The sequence below is a fragment of the Leptonotus elevatus genome, chromosome 2 (genome assembly GCF_054856555.1).
Source record: "Leptonotus elevatus isolate MCC_2025b chromosome 2, RoL_Lele_1.0, whole genome shotgun sequence".
Taxonomy (NCBI): domain Eukaryota; kingdom Metazoa; phylum Chordata; class Actinopteri; order Syngnathiformes; family Syngnathidae; genus Leptonotus; species Leptonotus elevatus.
In genome coordinates this window covers 14,296,722-14,317,282 of record NC_141240.1, presented here as the reverse complement: position 1 = coordinate 14,317,282, position 20,561 = coordinate 14,296,722, and the positions used below count along the sequence as shown (strand labels likewise).

At 39.8% G+C, this 20,561-nt stretch overlaps 1 protein-coding gene across 1 annotated transcript; it reads left to right on the top strand.

The window, feature by feature from the left end:
- The first annotated feature begins 1,602 nt into the window (after positions 1–1,602).
- Positions 1,603–20,039, top strand: gnai3 (guanine nucleotide binding protein (G protein), alpha inhibiting activity polypeptide 3). Its single transcript, XM_086070206.1, has 9 exons — positions 1,603–2,183; positions 9,107–9,149; positions 9,520–9,661; positions 9,741–9,898; positions 13,049–13,177; positions 14,367–14,496; positions 14,570–14,723; positions 15,748–15,948; positions 18,688–20,039. Exons 1-8 carry the CDS (start codon positions 2,066–2,068, stop codon positions 15,936–15,938), a joined length of 1,065 nt encoding a protein of 354 aa, XP_085926332.1. The 5' UTR covers positions 1,603–2,065; the 3' UTR covers positions 15,939–15,948; positions 18,688–20,039.
- The last annotated feature ends 522 nt before the right edge of the window (positions 20,040–20,561 follow it).

The window sequence follows — 20,561 nt, the reverse complement described above, 5'->3', positions numbered from 1 at the left end:
CATGCATTAGTGTACATCTGCAGAAATATCCCCCCCCCCCCATGCACACAGTTACAACCAGCACGAGAGCCGCAAAGTCATGCTTGTTGTTTTACGTCCACCATTCATATTCTACGTCGAAATCTGGTCACAGTTGTCTCCTTCCTCTGTCTGTGTGTGTGTGTGTGCGCGCGTGTATGAAATTTAGAAGCAGAGCACAGATTCCGCCATGACTCCACCTGAGGCTCATCCCCTACTTCCTGAGTGTGTTGTCTTCCAGTCCCCTGTGTCAGACAGAGTGACTCACAGCTTTTATGTGTAGCCACGGAGGGCAACTCCTGTGGCGCACAGAAGCAGTTCAAACAGGATGACCTTTGTGACCTGCTGCTATTGTTCTCAAGGAGATGCGTTGCCACTTTGGAGCGGCGTAAAGGTATATTCAATCATGACATCCCCTTTGGCATGTTGGCATCACCATCTCTCCCGCTCTCTCTGTTCTATCAGAAGGTTCTGGGTTCAAATGTCAATCCAGAAAGATAATTGGTTTATTGACGACTCTAAGTCCAGTAAGAAACAGAAGGCAAAACAAACTGCTTACCTACTGTGTAAAAATTGAATAGTGTCAATTATTAAGATTTCAAAACGTATTTTCCTTTTTTCCTTTAGCTTTACCTGATGGACAAAATTGCATTTGTACCACACTAAATACCGGTATATGCATTTTCACACACTGCTATGCTACTAGGTGTCATTTCAAATGTGTTCACAAGTGTGACATCAACCAAAGCACATGGCTGGCCTAAACCTGAGCTGCCCTGTGTTTGTTTGTGGATTAGTTATGTGACCAAAGCAGGAGGAATTTGGTTCTTCTCCCTTGCGGCAAATGTTCCATCACATTTTCTAACCACCCCTGTACTTGATTATGGTCATTTTTATGACTAGTTTTGAAAATAAGCCATTTAAAAATTGTGACAAGCTTTCACTAGTCACATAAAATAACATAATGACTGGCTTGTGGGGCCATAAGCTCAACACCTGTGTTTTAGAGTCTTCGGTGAACATCATGAAGGTTTTGGAAAATTGCTGGAGTGCCGGGAAAAAAACTGCAAAAATGTGCAAACGCCACCCCAGATGGCCTAAGTGGAAATTCAAACTAAAAACTTTGTGACTGTGATGCAGATGTTTTAACCAGTGTTGACTATCATACACGTTAACCTGTTTAATTTCAAATGCCAAGGAAATAAAAGCAAATTAGCTGAAACGTAATTTGATTGAAATGTACAGGCTGGTGTTCATAAATTCAAAATCGGTGTTGCAGTTATGCTAAAAACGGCTAGGGGGTGCTGTCACCTCACACAAACTCGACTCGTCAACGTGGTTGGATATTTCAAATGGTTTCTTAAACTGCGACATTTTGGCAATTATAGCCTACACGTAGCGGTGCTGCATTGTATTTGCTTGTCAAATGATCCCAAGTGCTAGTTCATGGAAACAGGACAAACAGCTGTTGTGGAGAGCCAGTGCTACGTTGTTGTTCTTCCCTTGGACTAGTAGCCTACATTTCCCATCAAGCCTTTAGGAATGGCCCACATTTTTCCCCCTCCTGTGTGTGTGTGCTTTCAGTTCGCATCTGGATCAGCTGGATAACCAGGGTGCGACTGCGCAGCGGCAGCCACTGTCACTCTCAAGGCGAAAGTACAGTCATTTTTATTTGTAATCGTTAATTATAGTCAAAAATATTTTGATACATATTTTATTGTTTATGGTCAAAATTGTAGGTGGAAGAAAAAACAACTCGTTCGTCACTTTATGTTCTTCAAATTGCTGCTATAGTCATTCCAAACAATTTGAAAAGCACAAATTATAACGCGTTTTTTTTTTCTTGCCCTCTCTTGGAGGACACTTGTGGCTGACAAGAAGTTGAGCAGCATCGGACTAAAGCTCTGAGTTAGCCAGAGCAGCTCGCCAACGCCTTTCTCCTCACAGCTCTGCGTCTCTCCCCGCGACTCATGATCCGCTGAAAACACACACACACACTCACACACACCAGGCGACGACATCGGGAAAAGTAATTTTAAAAGTCACAATGGGCTGCACCATCAGCGCCGAAGACAAAGCTGCGGTGGAAAGGAGCAAGATGATCGATAAAAACCTGCGAGAAGACAGGGAGAAGTTACTGAGAGAAGTGAAGCTGCTTTTGCTGGGTAAGTTTCGATTTGTCCTTCGGTCATTGAACGCACCACGTCTTACCTCGGCGGACAGGCGGCCAGTGTGCTAACTTGCGCGTTTCAATAAGATTGAACTGAAGTGTGTTGGTATGGAGTAGATGTCTCTTCATCTTTTGAGTTTTGGAGGCGTAAACCAGATGCTGTTGGTAATGTTTGTGGTACAAGTAGGCCACGACCAGCTGCAGTCAAATCTGCAATGCATGAGCGCTTCTGGATCAAAAGCTTCCTAAACATTCAGTGGTGACTTGACTTTGGAGTTTAATTCGTTCCGTGAACAAGCTTGTAACTCAACATAACTGGTATATAAAGCCAATAATCCCAAATAAAATGTGTTCAAGCACCACTGCCCGTCAAAACAGGGTTAAGGATTAATAATAATTGTTTTGTTGCATGTTTTTAAGAAAGAAAGCTGTGCTGTAGCAATTGTATAAAATGCCCACAAAAAATATGATAAAAGTGAATATAAATAAATAAACTGGCAGGTTTCATAAAGTGTAATTACTGTATGTAGGCTAACAAGCGTAGAATTTGTGTGTTGGATGTGTGCCTTTGATGGGCGTGGCCTAGTGAGTATTGCGTTTGAGTGTCAGGACTGTTGCCATTTTCACATTCTGTATTTGTGTGTTTGACAGTTTGTCGCTTTGTAAAAATAAAAATAAAAAGCTAAAACAGCATCAACAACTGTGGCTCACCTTGCCCACTTGTGAGGGCATCACAGTAGCAGAATGGCTACTTTTCTTCCCACAGTTTATCTGAGCGGCCAACAAAAATCAGCCATGCAAGCAACGGCTAACTTGGAAGAAAGCAGAAAGCAAGTTTTATAACTCTTATTTCACATGTATTCTTGTCACTGAATGGAAAATGTGCGGCTGTATAGACAACCTGACACCTGACATTTCCTGGATTTCACTCACGCTGGAGTGTGGTTGCTCTCCCTTGTGGTAAAATTGGTCAATGTTGTTGTGTTCATCGTTTGTGTCCAAACGAGTGTGTAAAAATTGTTGCTGTAGTGTAGACGACATGTCGATGTTCCAAGGAAAAGTGTGACCTGTGTTCTGGGCACAAAATATGGATCAATCACTCTAAAATCAGTTGGGTCAAAAATAACCCAACTATGGGTCAAAAATTAACCGATCCTCTACTTGAGGGATCAACTTGACCCAACTCTGATTTAAGAAATGGGTCTTTTGGTCTTCTCTGTGCATTGGCAATGCTTTCTCTCTAAACAGAAATATTCTGAAATCAGCTTTCCAAATAAACCAGAAGTGACCTCTTTTCGGTTCCAAGTGTGTATGTCTGTTGCCTGTTGGACGTTGGTTCTGCTTATCATCTCTTGTCAGGGCCTGTTGACTTGACCTATAAATGCAACTCCACATATTTGGATGTTAAACGTCACAGCAGTGAGGAAGATGAGAAGTTACGCAAAGCTTCAACTCAGAAAATAAGATGTTACGCACAAGCAATTAGTACATCAGCCGTTCCGACACTTTGCCGAAATGTGGTCCAAACAGACTGCCGCTACGCTAAGTCAGCTGGTCGTGAACGTCAGGTACCTTGGAAATAAAATGGATGGACTGAAGGGATAATCCGGCCAGGATGGCCCATCTTTCACTCAAAAACTCATTTTATGTTTGCATTTTCATGATCAATTTGTGTAACTACACTCAAAATGTCCCTTTCCAGTCAGCAATCCAGCCGCACCCCCCCCCCCCCCCCCCCTTGCCATATCTTGGTTGGAGTCACGGAGGAACCTGACAGATTTTGTCCATTCAAAATCCTTGTGCATACATCGGCGGCAGACTCAATAACGCTTGATACTCTGCATGTTTTGTTGTTGTTGTGAAAGATCCTGCTCTATAACTTGATTTTTACTTGGCCGTTATATCAGCGTGTTTGTGATGGCAATTAGTTGTAATTTGAGTTTGTTAAAAATCAAAACCAAACTAGTTGAACGACCTTGCCCACTCTGGGATGCGATTGACTGGGCATGTGCGGCTGGCTTTACAGAGCTAATTTAACTGGCTGGTAACTTAGTGGCAAATCAACAATCTGACTCTCCATGCCGAGGAAACCAAAGTCGGTGGGTTTGTAGACTCAAAAACATGCAGTAGTCAGAGATCATCAGGCAGGTGGTAAGACAGGCAGGTAAACTGTGGCAAGTTAACACAGCAAATCAACTGCTTGAGCGTTTATTTTTACTTTATGTTAGGGATAGGAGATGTTGGACCACTGAAATTCCATATAGACAAATCGCTGTATGTGAAAACAGCTTGCGTCGCCGTTGAGTGACCCGGACCTTTCTGGAGGAGAACTTCTGTAACATGATTTCTTTCCGATTACATGGGAACATGCTTCTGGGATCAACAGCGCATATACAAAGTCTACACACCCTTGTTCAAATGCCAGGTTTTTATTATCTAAAAACATTTCAAACCCTTTTTCACACTTAATGTGACCTGTAACCTGTAAAACTGAATTGAAAAAAAATACGTACAATACAAAAATGCCAGGAAAAGCCTACTACAGAACATCAACAATTTGTTAGCTTAACCAGAGGCACTTTAAATGGTGGCAGGTGTGCACTGACTGCTGACTCAAATTTATTATGATTTTGATTTTAAATGACAACATTTGAACACTTTCAGAGGGTGTGCAGACTTGTGCAAACATATTATCTCAGTTTTTCGTTTTTACTTTCCCACTCGAAAATCTTGATTTGATTTTATATTGTACAGGATGCGGGTCACATTATTGGTGGAATAAAAAAAAAAGATTTCTTTATTATTTTTTGTCATCACAAAAACTTGTAATTTGAAAAGGGGTGCTTCGACTTTTATATCCACTGTGCACAATTAACTGCACACTTCATTAAAATGCAAGATGGTGAGTGGCAATGCACGTTTTACAAATCATCCATTGTCAGCAGTTGCTATGAAGGGAAACCATGGATACATAAAGCATAGCTTAATTTTTCACAAATAGAATGATGAAAATCTGCACAAGGTGTTTATCCATAATCTGTAATGGTGGGTCAAAATAAACCATACTAGAGTTGTTAGAAGAGCTTTGTGGTAATTTATTCTAAATGTTGTAATATTAAATGATAATCATGAATGAAGCTTAAACAAAAATGATAATACTCTTAAAAGCAACGTTCATAACAGGAGAGTCAAGACACTATCTATGTTTTGTAGACTTGGTCCTTGGCCTACTTATTTCTTATTTTTGTTTCCGTATGACATTCCTGAAACAGGAATTATCATTACTATACAGAGGCTGTTTTTCCATTCCATTTTTTTTTATCTTGTGCATTTGTTTTTTCTTGATGCTTGATCTGAAAGATAGGCTTCGAAGCATTCTTCATAGACTCGAGCATGGCTATGGCTAGGACATCCCTCAGAAACCAGCTCCTCGAGTTTCGCATAATAAGAAAAATCAAACCTCAAATTGCTTTCGCATGAAGACAAACAGATGCATTCCCAACTGCTTAACGCTTACGTTGGCTTAGGTTTGTGCACTGGTGCAATATCGAGAGCTCATCATTGTATGCTTGTGAACACAATGTTGAGGAGCGAGGTTTTTTTTCCCCTCCTGGATGGTGCAGGATCAAGAGAGTTGTGGGTTAGATAGAAACCCCATAGATAGAAAGATAACACATCCCACCAATGAAAAGTGTCTCGTTAGACCACAAACCGTAATTCATCCCTGCCACAAAAAAAATAAAAAATCTCAAAAACTCTTGTTAAATCTGCCCTGGTGGTAATTCCGGCATCCGTTTGGGCGACTGTGAATTCCTGTGCAAAGATGGTCTGGCAGGAGGCCACGGTTGATAATCACCCAAAAATGCAGCGAATGGGACGGAACCAGAGACACGCTTCAATGCATTTTGCACAATCAACTTTTGGGGGTTTAACCCCTGTCAGTGAACATTAACCGTAGGTCTAATTAGCAAACGGCTGTAAAAGTATGAAGTACTGTCAATCTTGAAAACACAACTGGCCATTACACTAAATGTGTTGTTGCAATTACCGCAATGGGAAATGAGTGAGCTTGTTTCTCTTCACTGAGCCGGACAATACAAACAATTTGATATGTGAATAGAAGCACAGGCAGATGCACCTGATTCTCAAATTACAATTTTTTTTATTTTTTCAAAATCTAATGATCAATAAAATGTTTTTTGTTCAGTCTCTCTGTGTGATGCGGTACCAGATGGCCCATTTGGTACTGCAGCCTGGTAGTTGAGTGCTGATCTTGTAGGGATAACAATGGAGATCAGTGGAAAAGCTTGCTTTTTTTTCTTTCTTTCTTGTTGCCAGACAGACAGTAATTCAACTCTCCCCATGGAAATATTGGTATATGCCCGTCACACCCACTAAGCTGTTTGAATGACAAACATAAGGTCTAACTTACGTCAAGCCCCTGAACAGTGAGCTGAAAGAAACAGGAAGTCAGGCAAGCGCACGTGAAGATAATTGCTCCAAAAACAGCACGATATTGATTTGGAAAATGTTTATTTATACACACAGCACAGCTTTGCATTAAATATTTATATGGACGCCGTTCGCCTCTCCCCTAATGTTGGGTGCCACTGCTAGTAAAAATAAATAAATAAATAAATAAATAATCGTTACATTTAATGCTCTATTGCTCCCCCTACAGTTGTGAATTGTAATTCAAGGTCGTGACATGGAGTGTCCACCGATGGTATTGGTAGGTGGCGTGGGATGTTATAGTGGCACATACAGTGAATGAATATGAATTATTTATTTGTAAATCATCATTGCGTTACAATATTGTTGGTGTCAGTCAATAACATTGCTTACTTATATATTTATTTACATCCTTCTTTTTAACGTTGAGTCCAATAAGAGCACAGCTTCTTTGTGGGATGATTTTGGACCATCCTTCCATTTGCGTGCTTGTCCTCATTAGGGTTGCAGGTGAGATGAAGCCCGTGCCAGCTGACTTGGGGCAAGAGACGGGGTGCCCCCCCCCTGCCCAAACAACCATTTATACTCATTCACACCTACGGACAATTGCGATTTTTCAGGGGGATATGCGAACTCCACACATGGAATCCTAAACCAAGATTAGAACCCTGAGCCTCAATTCTGTGTGACAAACTTGCTAGCCAGTAGCCATTAGTCACCACAATTATAATAATGGTAAATAAAATAAGCATGCATTTAAAAAAAACGGTTTTTTTTACTTATCTTATTATTTTTATCACATTTTCTAATTACAATAGAAAATGTTTTGTGCAGGCAAACCGGTTTGTTGTGTTTTTCTCTTCTTATCCTTCCAGTGGAAGCAAAATGCTCAGTCAGCCAGATGCATCCTGTGTGTCTTCATGTTGAAATTCTGAATTTTTTTGTCATGGGAAGTGATTCTCCCACCCTTCATTGCAACACCCCTAATGTCTAAATCATTTGCGTAAACCGTCACAATTGTTCTCTCTCTCTCTTCCTGCCGAGGAGACTCGGACAGCAACGATAGCCGCTGCTTGTTTGCCTCAGTGGTTTCTCTGTGACATTATATTATAAGGTTTACGTTAGCATAGGACTTCTTGGGTAACATAAAACCTTTATGACAATGTATACCAGACAGAGTAGGGAAGACCGGGGCTAGTTGTATCACTTTTTATACTCCTATCTATTTATTGGAATTAATACATCATATATAAGCAAAATGTATACCAGATGTCTTTTCCATACTTTGTGTCAGTGCAGAGTTATAAGCCATCAAATAGAGGGAGTGAACATGTGACATGTTGCCCCACCAATGGGTAAGTTGTCACACTATATGGGGTAAGATGTCACATTGGATTTTGCAACTAACAAGGACAAAATTATCCTTGTTCTCCTGTTTTTGGTTTGTTTTCACAGTCAGAAAAATTGTTTATCATTGATCTTGAAAATTGTGCAAACTTTAACGTAAAATATTATGAAATAGATAAAAAGTCCTTCGGAACTGCTGGCATATAGCTCTCAGCCTCAAATGCCTTTCTTGCTTTCCTTAAAGTAGCACTAAGGAACTTTTCAACCTTCATAAAATATTTTCATAAACATCCATTTTTAAACAATGAAACAAAACTAATTTCTTCACTCTTCAGACTCATCATCTGAAGAACAATTCTAGCAAGCGTAGTTGCGAGAGGTAGTGATGGGAAAATGAAGCTTCATGAAGCACTTGTGATATTTTTTGAATCCTCTCGATGGCACTCTTGGTTGAAAGATGCAGTGGAAATGTAATCAATTTCCTTTGCACTAGCCTTTATATTTAAACCAAGAGCACCATCTAGGGGAGTCACAAAATATCACAAGTGCTTCATGAAGCTTCATTTTCCCATCACTAGCGAGAGGTGCATTTTTTATTGGCCCATTCTTTGCATATGTGACAACTAACCCCAAAATGACTGAGACAAGTTGCCCCAAATGTTGGCTAATACTTGGTCTAATTTAAAATGAGCTTAAAACAGAGCAGTGCCTGAGGCATGCCTGAATCTCTCCTCTCACGAGTCCACATGATTTGCTGCTAAAATTTGTCTATGTACGACGCCTGTTTCGAAATATATGAAGTTGAAAATGTTTACTTTGGGTTGTGCAAAACAAATAACTGGCACTCATCTCAGCTCACAATGAGCTATACTCTTCTCCGACAGTACACGACTCCTGACCATTTATGCAAACAAAACTAGTATTCCACTTTTTCGTTGCGCCCGAAAATTGCAATGTGACAACTTACCCGTGATACAAGTAGCTCCGCTTTCCCCTACATCACCTTCAAACTTCTGATTTTTTAGTCACAAAGATCTTTACCAGAAAGTTTAATACAAATGTACAAATTGAATGATGTGGCTACGCTACATGAGCTAACCTAATTCTTGTCGTTTTCAGGTGCCGGGGAATCAGGCAAGAGCACACTAGTCAAGCAGATGAAGTAAGCATGAAACACACAAGGTGGATTTTGTTTTGCGCCCTAATGTCGGTGGTAACAAACAAGGTTCATCTGTGTGGAAACGAGAGGCTCATTTCGATGCACCCGGGCAGAGCAAAAAGCCCCCCATTTTGCACAACATGTGAAACAAAGGCCAGCGAGGCCAGTCATAGCCTGGCAAGACATGAATAGATTCCCCCAGTTCCCACATTAGACATGCTGCATGCTCACAGGAGCTCAAATTCCAGCACTAATGACAGCTTTCATGAAATGTTGCTGATCACTAACATGTTCCACATGAGCCATTCTTCACACTTTTCAATATTTATACAACCTGCAAGCTTGGCTTTTGATTTTATTTTGTATTTGCTAGAATCATTCACGAAGATGGCTACTCGGAGGAGGAGTGCAGTCAGTACAAAGTTGTGGTCTACAGCAACACCATCCAGTCCATCATGGCCATCGTCCGGGCAATGGGCCGCTTAAAGATAGACTTTGGCGATGAGTCGCGCGCGGTGAGCTAACCACGGCGAGATACTTCAAACGTGCGTGTCATGAGCTGTATGTGACAGAAAGGAATGCGTGCGTTCCCAGGACGATGCCCGCCAGCTGTTTGTGCTCGCCAGCTCGGCGGAGGAGGGGGCCATGTCGGCGGAGCTCAGCGGCGTGATCCAGCGGCTGTGGGGCGACAGCGGCGTCCGGGCCTGCTTCGGCAGATCGCGAGAGTATCAGCTCAACGACTCGGCAGCATAGTGAGATCCTATCTACTGCTTTTGACGGGTTCCGCTGAAATGTGCTCACAACTCTCGTACCGTGCAAAGCAGGACTGAAGCGGCAGCCGCAAAATATTTCAATCTGGCTGCCGTCTTGCCTCTTCTCAACCTTTACTTTGTGTCACGCTTTTTTTTTTTTGTTCCACTGGAAACCTCAATGGTTTCTAGTGACATTCTTATCAATCTTTTTGGAGCGTTATTGCTACGTTCCATCTGGTCAGCTTTTAATAAGAGTAGCATTTCTTCCTCATTGGTGCAGTGATTCCACTTGAACCCAGAGGAGGCAAGACGTGTCTTGTTTTAAAAGGTGGCTGTGTGCGCTTGTTCCTCACTTGATTGCATTCCTCAAGCAAGAAGAGAGGCAACACCTACAGCCATTTCGCTATCATGGAGCAATTTATTGTGCAAATGCTGCAGGGAAAGCAAGACTTGGATCATTCGTCTTCTAAGCGCAAGCACTTGTTGATTCCAAAACACTGGATTTTATTTATTTTGGATACAAAAAGCAATTAAAAAAAAAAAACAGCAACATAGCAATGACATGCCTTTGTCTCATAGCTCTTTCTGATGCGACCAATCCGATTGTTGTGAGGTCATCCCCTATAATGCTAACTGCAGAGCGCTACAAACAGTAATCCCCGCTGGTTGGCTCACTTTTCACAAATAGTGCTCTTTCTGAAACTCCCTCAAATGACGAAAGATGCTACCAAAGTCCTGTCTAAAAAGGAAAGTAGTAGAAAGCACACTTCTGTCACAGATGAGTTCTAAATATATTCAAGTGTTTTTGGTGTCATACTTTGTGCTATGTGTACAGTTTAAACTTTGGATATAGGCAATTATATCATTTTTAGTGAGGTCTCTGTTACTCACATCAAAAAAAAAAATCTGGCTATTTGTGGACAGTTCTGTCTTGACAAACAAGCATTCACGTCCACCTTCACAATTTAGAAGCTTTGATTAACCTAACAAGCATGTTTTTGGAGCATATACCCACCCACGCAATGGGAGACTATCTGTGAACAATTACAAACAAATGTAATCACAATTTGTAGTTATTATTAATATTAATATTATTTATATAATTTTTTATTCCAGTGAAAACTCTTAAGTCAAACGCAAGACCACATATATGTATATTTCCTCGTATGTCAGTGAGCATTTTAAATGGGCAGTGTGTAGTAGTGATGGGAAAATGAAGCTTCATGAAGCACTTGTGATATTTTTTGACTCCTCTAGATGGCACTCTTGGTTGAAAGATGCAGTGGAAATGTAATCAATTTCCTTTGCACTAGCCTTTATATTTAAACCAAGAGCACCATCTAGGGGAGTCACAAAATATCACAACCGCTTCATGAAGCTTCATTTTCCCATCACTAGTGTGTATAAATTGTTGCCATCTAGTGGTGAACTATTAGAATGCAATGACCTAAGTTTGAATGAAGCGCGAGCATTTTGAAGCACACGCACTATGGTGCCTCAGAGAGACTACACTTTGCAAGATTAACAAAAATTACCATGTCCGCCAAGTTTGTCTCCTTCAGGTATCTGTCGCAGAACGATGGCAGCAAAACATGTCAGCCTCCTGTAAGTAGTGATGGGAAAATGAAGCTTCATGAAGCACTTGTGATATTTTGTGACTCCCCTAGATGGTGCTCTTGGTTTAAATATAAAGGCTAGTGCAAAGGAAATTGATTACATTTCCACTGCATCTTTCAACCAAGAGTGCCATCTAGAGGAGTCAAAAAATATCACAACTGCTTCATGAAGCTTCATTTTCCCATCACTACCTGTAAGGTGTGGCGCGACCTATAGGCTAATGTAATTAGCGATTACTAGACCAAAAATTATGGAGGCCTATATTTTTTTTTTATAGTACATTGATGCAATAGACCATTTTTTTTGCATATATTTTTGAATTAATAGTTTTTTAAAATGAATGATCATTGAAATATCCCAAATTTCTACACACTGTCTCTTTAAAGGACAAGTGTGTTTTCATTTTCCTTGTGAGTATGTGTTTGTGTGGGGGAGTGAAAGACAGAAAGTTACCGGCGATGACAAAATGGACTGCAGATGGAACTTACTGAAAAGTAAAAAAGTGGTGCACACGTGTACAGCACCAAGCGAGTTGCATTTGGACTTTGTGAAGAGACTGAATTCTGGGACACGCACAGTTATCGGCATCTGAAATGCACCTGTCACTCGAACATCAGTGATGTTACTGTTACTTACCTTACTGTTGCATAACATCAGTGTTACTGAGATGTTAACTCGGCAGTTAATAATGGTTTTATGATCGCAACATTTTGAACTTGGAACAGAGTTTCAGTTATTTCCTGTGAGTGTAATGGAATCTATCGAGATCTGCTAGACTTCACAGCGAATGATATTTCAGCTCAGAGGTCCAAAGATGTAAGCAAGTATTACAAGCATGCTAAGAAAAGTGCCCAAAGTCAGTTGCGTTTCTGTGGAATGTGTGTCACGTTCACCGTGAAGACCTGACCTGACAGTGAAGGACGCGCACTTTGTTTTGAAAACAGGCAATCTGTCGCGGCTCTTTAACTCCCCACCACGAGACAAGCGGGACCAGTGGAGTCAGCCTGTTCTCACTCAACTCAAAACGAGCCAGTGTTTATCGGCCATCCAAATATGAGCAGCCCATATTTAGGCACCAGTCTGTGGAGACTTTGCATATACAAAATCTTCACTTCACTTACATATTTGCAAACATTCTAATACAACAATATGTAGTAGTTTGACCTTATAACAGCTTCCATCATCATCTGTTAAGAGGTCAACCGAGATGTACAATATTAGGGGACCAGCGGCCAGCCTGAACTTGTGTGGCTTTGCTAGCTTCTATGCTAACTACTGGTGGTGTGCTGTGCTTGTACAAAATTTGCTGCCACTAAAAAAAGATCTTCTTCTAGAACTTCCTGGTGGTCTATCCCTGCTTATTTATGGAAGGTTAGACAAAAATAAAAACGTTTTTATGTTTTTTGTTGTTTTGTTTTCTTAATGCAGTTGAATGGTGTCAATTATTTATATGTGTATTTGACCGATTCTATTTGGATTTGCAGTGCGATTAAATGACCTGAGTGCACTTTGACCATATTTCTTGTGCCGCAGCTACCTGAACGACTTGGAAAGGCTGTGTCAGCCCAACTACATCCCGACCCAACAGGACGTGCTGCGGACGCGTGTCAAGACCACAGGCATCGTGGAAACTCACTTCACCTTCAAAGATCTTTACTTTAAGTGAGTAAATGCTACACTTGCACCTAGCAGTGTTTTTCGGCCATAAAGAACAGTGGTTATCTGCCTCATAGTTGAGAGGTTCTGGGTTTGAACCTTGGCTTCCAAGTTCTTCATGTTTTTTTTGTTTTTTAACCCTATAAAGCCTGAACCATGAAATATATGAGAGGAAATTATGATTATTTGCAAATAGAGCATTTATTGGTCCTTTTGAACAAACTTTTTTTGGGGGGAAGTCAACTTCCACATATGGCTTTTGATTTGTGTCATATTTGATACATGCGGTCATAATGCTTTAAATTCGTACATTTATAACTATCAAAAATATAATAATAAAGAGACATATCAAACATATTCGTATTTCCAAAAATCAGAAAGAACATTTCCCACTTTTAATAAGTATAGGTGTCTCTCCGTCCTCAATTGGGGCGATCTTGCAAGGTCACTGGAAGAGCCGTCAGCTGGGTGATACTGCCCTCTAATGGATTATCAGTGCAATGCACGTCTCAGATCATTTACGTCAGGATTTTAGTGTGTGTGTGTGTGTGGGGTGGGGTGGGGGGGGGGGGCTCATTAAATAGAGGGCTCAAAAAGTCTTGTATTGAATATGATATGTTTGGCTTTAGGGTTAAATCTTCAATATGCCACATCAAATCCAGCACATGTAGTCACAGATCAGGTAGCGCTCCAAATCGAGTTATGACCTTAGCCTGTACACACACTGAGTGCCATCCCAAGCAGTCAGTGGTACTGCAGTAAGGAAGGACATGTCAGACTGTCCAATATGTATACTGTATCCATTCAGTGAAATAAAAAGTGCAACAGCGGAAGAAAACATGCAGCGCGTACAATGTGATGTGATTTACCTTATACGTAATTCAATGAAAACTGCAGACAGATGAAATATGGTTATAATATTCTATCTTCTTTCCTTTCCTTCGCCATATTAAATATTCTTATGTTTGTGACTAATGCAAAGGTTTCTTGGTTCACAGTGCATTTTAAGCCTGCACATAATTTCATTTCAATGCATTCCATGGCATTTTATCTTGAACCCACTGTCGGATGTTATGACTTCAAGCGATATATTGGACCAGCTTGGCAGCCTCACATTTTAAAGGAGACACTCATTCTCACATAAGAGTATGAAGCTGAAATGATATTTATGCAGCCTTGGTTTCTGTGCGTCCAGGATGTTTGATGTTGGAGGTCAGCGCTCGGAGAGGAAGAAGTGGATTCATTGTTTTGAGGAAGTCACAGCCATCATTTTCTGCGTCGCCCTCAATGACTATGATCTGGTCTTGGCTGAGGACGAGGAGATGGTTTGTTAGTTTTCTCTCCCCGTCTCGGATGTGAACGTGCGTTGACATTTAAGAGGTCATTCTTTTCCCTCAGAACCGCATGCATGAAAGCATGAAGCTGTTTGACTCTATTTGCAACAACAAGTGGTTCACAGACACCTCCATCATCCTCTTCCTCAACAAGAAGGACCTGTTTGAGGAGAAGATCGGCAGAAGTCCGCTCGCAATCTGCTACCCGGAGTACACAGGTAGGATGAACTGGTGTGTCAGTATTAACTCATTCGCTGCCATTGACGGCTATAGACGTCAAAAATTCCTTTGAACTATTTTTATTTTCTATTTAACATTTGTTCCACTTTTGTCAACAAAAGTATGAAAACCTAGAAAAAAATGTTTTTGTTGTACATTTAGAACAGATGTAAAATTTGCGATTAATCGTGAGTTAACTATTGAAGTCATGCGATTAATTACAATTTTAAAAAAATTAATCGCCTGACACGATTAAAAAAAATGATTATAAAAAAAGATTATAAAAAAAGATTATAAAAAATTTGGGGCGTCAGGCGATTAAATTTTTTAACGTAATTAATCACATGACTTCAATAGTTAACTCACGATTAATCACAAATTTTATATCTGTTCTAAATGTACAATAAAATACATCTAGGTTTTCATAGTCTTGTTAACAAAAGTGGGGAAAAAATGTTAAACTAATGGAAATGGTTCAAATGAATTTTTGACATCGTTAGCCATCAATGGCAGTTATGATGTCCTGGCAGTCCTTTTTTGTCTTTCGTATATAATACACACAAACACAGGGAAATGTATGCAAGGTCAAACTGCACTTTTAAACTAATTTTAATCCACATTTACCATCTGAAAATCCCATTTATGCTCAGATGCATGCATCGCCATCGAGCAGAAAAATGGTGGTTATGATTGAAGCGTCCTTCATATCATTTCCTTCAATGTATTGATTACAGCGAGTACTACGATCCCGTAAGCATCCGACCAGTGTTTCCTGTTAAGCTGAAGAGGCTCCGCCCGCGGAGCTTGTTGATATTACATCCTTGTGACCGCAAACCAAACAACATCATAACACAGCAGTATTTCAGACTTGACTCTAAACAATTTGATGTGAGCCGTTTTAACGTCTCACTTTCATGATGATGTTTTCGCTGTCCGCTGAACAGAATGTACACACATTTATAGTTGTCTGTGATCTTTGTCTAAGCAACGCTGTTGCTGTTTTTCCCTTTTCGGTGTGTGAAGGAGAGAACTCGTACGAGGAGGCAGCGATGTACATCCAAGGCCAGTTTGAAGACTTAAATAAACAAAAGGGCAGCAAAGAGATCTACACCCACTTCACTTGTGCCACGGATACCAAGAATGTGCAGTTTGTGTTTGACGCGGTCACCGATGTCATCATCAAACTCAACCTGACGGACATCGGGCTCTACTAAAGCCACAAAGGTCAAAGCAGCATTGACTTCACAGCTAGGAGTTACTTGATGAATATTGTTGTTATGTATTTTATATGTTTAATAAATAAACGAGAGATTTTGGATGCCACTATTTTCAGGCCGATCCCAGTACAATTCAACTCTGGCATAGTCCCCGATACCAATAACAAGTACTGATACCACTAGTACTTCAAACTTTCCCCAAAACAGCAATGACATATGATTTTAAAAAAGAACCCATAAATCCCAATATAGCATGTTTTGCTTAAAATTGCATGAAATTAATTTCTATTCAGTTCCTGATCCTAGATCAGCCACAAGAGGACGGTCAGTAGCCGCCGTCGCAAGAAATAAGGCCCAGTATCAGCTCGATACCAATATTCCATAAACAAAACAAAAAAAACCATTCACACTCGCAATTATAGCAATTAAAAGTGTTCAATGAACCAACATGTGTGCTTTTGAAGTGAGGAAGGGAACCAGATCACTCAGGGAAAAAAAAAAACACAAGCACACGGAGAACATCAAAACTCTAAAACACGAGATTCGACCTCTGGAGTGGACGGCAGACTTTCCAACCACTGATGCACCGCGCTACCCAAAGACGCAAATAATGTATCTGAAAAAAGTCATTCTAAACTGCTTCCTAAGTAATATACTGTAGTTACAATATAGATAAACAACAACAACAACAACAAAAACATTTACACAGTCGTTTGACCCATAAATTGCTCCACCCCTATACTCATGATCTCGAGTGACTTCTAGCATTGCGACAGCTGCAGATTACAGGAAGTCAGACAAATACTATCACAGTCTCATGTCAGAATGTTGGAGATGACGCAGACTGGAAAAATGAGAGACAAGCAGACAGGACAGTAAATAAATGACATTTTCAAAATCTAATACTGGAGGCAGAAATTGGCTGGCAAGCACAAAATTAATTGAGCCATGACAAACAGCAACAAATGAGAAAGTATGTTGAAGCCAGTGGCTCAGGGGCGAGTCATACAATTTGCTGAATGAACCTCTGATGCTAAACAACAGGCTTGTCAAAGCCTTCACTTTCAACCAAAGTATTTTGAGGTTGAATTTTGGAAGTTCCAAGTGGAATAGTTACTCTAATTCTGAATTACAATCACCGTATACATAGTAGTGATGGGAAAATGAAGCTTCATGAAGCACTTGTGATATTTTGTAACTCCCCTAGATGGTGCTCTTGGTTTAAATATGAAGGCTAGTGCAAAGGAAATTGATTACATTTCCACTGCATCTTTCAACCAAGAGTGCCATCTAGAGGAGTCAAAAAATATCACAAGTGCTTCATGAAGCTTCATTTTCTCATCACTAATACATGGGTCATTTTAGAATTGAAGGCAATTTAGGCACCAACATTTTTGGAAAAACACAAAAATTGTTTAGTCATTATTATTATTATTATTATTATTATTATTATTATTATTATTATTATTATTATGTTTTCAGGAAAATTGGGTAACTATTTAATTATGTATTTTGTTCAGTTCAATCACTTTCTATGGGATGCCGTACATTATTTTATTTGTCATGTGCTGTTTTGCGCAACCCAGTTTTTTTTCTTTTCTTTTTTTCCTTTTTTTTCCTCAGAGAGCTCAGTATTGTTCATTCGGTAATCTTACCGATTCGGCGCAACCCTGTTGAAAGCAGACATCTAGAAAACCTATAGCCTACTGTATTTAAACAACATTGGTAATTAATATTTTACAAATTAATTTAAAGAGTTAGTTTTTTGTATGCTAATTTAATTTCAGCATTACTCTAATTGCAACAGTAGAGTTGAAAATCAATGTTAATGTTAGAGGTTTTGCTCAAAAGTTACATGCTAGCTGTGGTAGCTGCTATGCTAACCGCTCAAGAACAAATTTAGCTTTAAAATTAAAACAATCAAAACTTTGATATGTCTTTTTCTGTGTTGCATTGGTTTTAGTGACACTTATGAATTATGTAGCTCACTTTTTTTCTTTTCTCAATGGATAAAAAAGGTGAGTAAGAGGGTTACATGCAGATATGTGGTGACCAGATTTTCAAAATTAAAATCCAGGAACACGTAGCTGAAAATCAAATATACAATAAATTCTCACCAGGAACTGTTGATAACAAATGTAATCTCTAGTCAATCTGGTTGTTGTAGAATTTTAGCTAATGCTAAATCTATCTTGACTGACAATTCAACAGCTGTAAATACGTCATTGCACTCAATATTATCAAACCTCTTTTGCTCGGTCAGCTATTGGAAGCTGGCTTTGCGCCAGTCCTGTGCTGTAAAATTGGAAATACGCCACCATCAAAACTGAGCTCGCATCGGGTCTGACCGACGGACGCAGCATTAGGCTAGTAGGACTACAATTCCCATGATTCTTAGCCACATGGCCCAAACATGGGCAAACAAACAAAACGAGACGCTGGGACGGGACGGGACAGGATGGGACTTGCGTAATAGTGGGACAAAACAATGTGGCGACATATGTCGGGATTTGTGACACAAGGCTCAAAACCGGGACTGTCCTGTTTAAAACATGAGGTCAGGTCCCCTCTATGTAACAGTACCGTATGTTGGGACTTGAGTGACACAACTTCAAAGCATAATTAGTTACTACTGTTTAAAATGTGTACAGCATGTGATAAACAACATATTTGAACAATTCCTGTACAAAGCAGTCCAAAAATTTCTCTAAAACTTATTTTATGTATTTTTTTTTTTTTTTTGCAGGTGTCACAAGAGGACTCATCTTGGCTGCTATGCGGTATCTGCATCAGGTGCAGTACAAAGTGTTTTGCAAAAAGGACTAAACTGGTGCTGTCTGCAGCAAATGTTGCATCCACAATTGTGGGGACTTGCTTCGAGTTTTAGTCTTGGCTGAGATTGGTAAGTGCGGCTAACGAAGCAATCTCTGAGTCTGTGCAGGTCTTTGCCTTCCAGGGCAGGTAAAGACAGCCTTGTACACCTTTTTTTTTCATCCACACTTAAACAGCTGATGTGTTCTTTCACTTTATCTGGTTGAATGTTTTCTTGCAAGTATTTGGATTCCATAGCTGCCATTTGGAAATTGGCTCACAGACTTACTTTGACCGCATGAATGCCGTAACTTATGTCGAGGACAGTTTTACATAGAAGTCCTGGTTTCACTTATTATTAAGTCGAATCAATTCCACAGCAGCACAATCTGACTTTGTATTACACTGAGCTACATCACTGCACTAAAGTTCTCAAAGGGAGATTATGACATTTCTTGACTAATGTTTTTCACTTAGGAGGCTCAACGGTGAAGCCATTTTTCCCCCTAAATGATCAAAATTGTGCCTTATTGTTTCACAGCTATCACCTCATACTAAGGAGGCCTTTATTCTTTTTCTCCTGTCCTGTTCAAAGAAGTCTTATCCGCCATTTTTCCCATTTCGAATTTCAATGTCTTTGCTCTGCATTTATATTGGCTCATTTTAACATCATTAGTTGAGAGGAAGAAAGATGGCCTTCCTTTGTTTTGTTTTCAATCAAAACCTCCCACCAGACGGCTGATGTCCACCTTGAAGACTTCGAACGGCCACTTCCAAAGCACTGAATGCTGTAATGTAAATGGCAAAGGTTATTTATAGTCACGTTTGAAGCATGATGACCCCAAGCCCGTGTGGCACAACACGCCGTACACATGAACAAGGGTGCCTGTCTACGGTGACGACAGCAGGGGATGCAAACTAACACATGTGAATATTGCTACTATTTTAGCAGGCAACAAACTGTACTTTCACGGATGCATATATTGAAAAAACAAAACAGGAATTTTGTGACTGCTATGGACATCTTAAACTACTGTTGTTGGGCCACGTGCACATCTGTCACATCTGTCAAGGCTTTGAAACTGATGAAACTTCAGCAATCTTGTCCATACTGTATGTCACCCTATTCAATAGTGTAACTTCTGACAGTATTTACACTTTTGATACAACTGAGTTTTGCTCATTGGATATATATATTATTATTTTTTAGTACTCATTTCATTTGTGAATAGTACTTCAATGAAATTGTTCCGTGGAGAAAAAATAAAACATGAATGTTGAGTTGAATGAATGTGTTTCCTTTTGATGAAATGCAGATGTCCTCCACGTTTTGTGGACACGCAGCGAACAGGTTGAAAGTTGACAGAATTTGCATGGAATCGGATTGTTTGAAACAACATGATGCTGAAAGGTGTTATTATCCCTGTTATTGGTGAACCTAATGGTGCGCATTTATTATTCATTTCTGTGAATCCCTATTAACTCATTCACTGCCAATGACGGCAAAAAACGTCAAAAATCCATTTGAACTATTTCTATTAGTTTAACATTATTTTCCCTCTTTTGTTGTTGAAAGCTAGATTTTTTTTTTATTGTACATTTAGAACAGATATGAAATTTGTGATCAATCGTGAGTTAACTAGTGAAGTCATGGGATTAATTACGATTTAAATTTTAATCACCTGATGCCCCAAATTTGTAATAATCTTTTCTTTTCCTTTTATTCATTCACTGCCATTGACAGCGTCAAAAATTCATTTGAACTATTTCTATTAGTTTAACATTTGTTCCACTTTTGTTAACAAGAGT

Bases quoted from the DNA above. Each gene is read 5' to 3' on its own strand.
- gnai3 (XM_086070206.1), top strand. From the start codon at position 2,066: ATGGGCTGCACCATCAGCGCCGAAGACAAAGCTGCGGTGGAAAGGAGC. The intron at 2,184-9,106 runs GTAAGTTTCGAT...TGTCGTTTTCAG, and splicing joins AGTGAAGCTGCTTTTGCTGG to GTGCCGGGGAATCAGGCAAG. The intron at 9,150-9,519 runs GTAAGCATGAAA...TGTATTTGCTAG, and splicing joins ACACTAGTCAAGCAGATGAA to AATCATTCACGAAGATGGCT.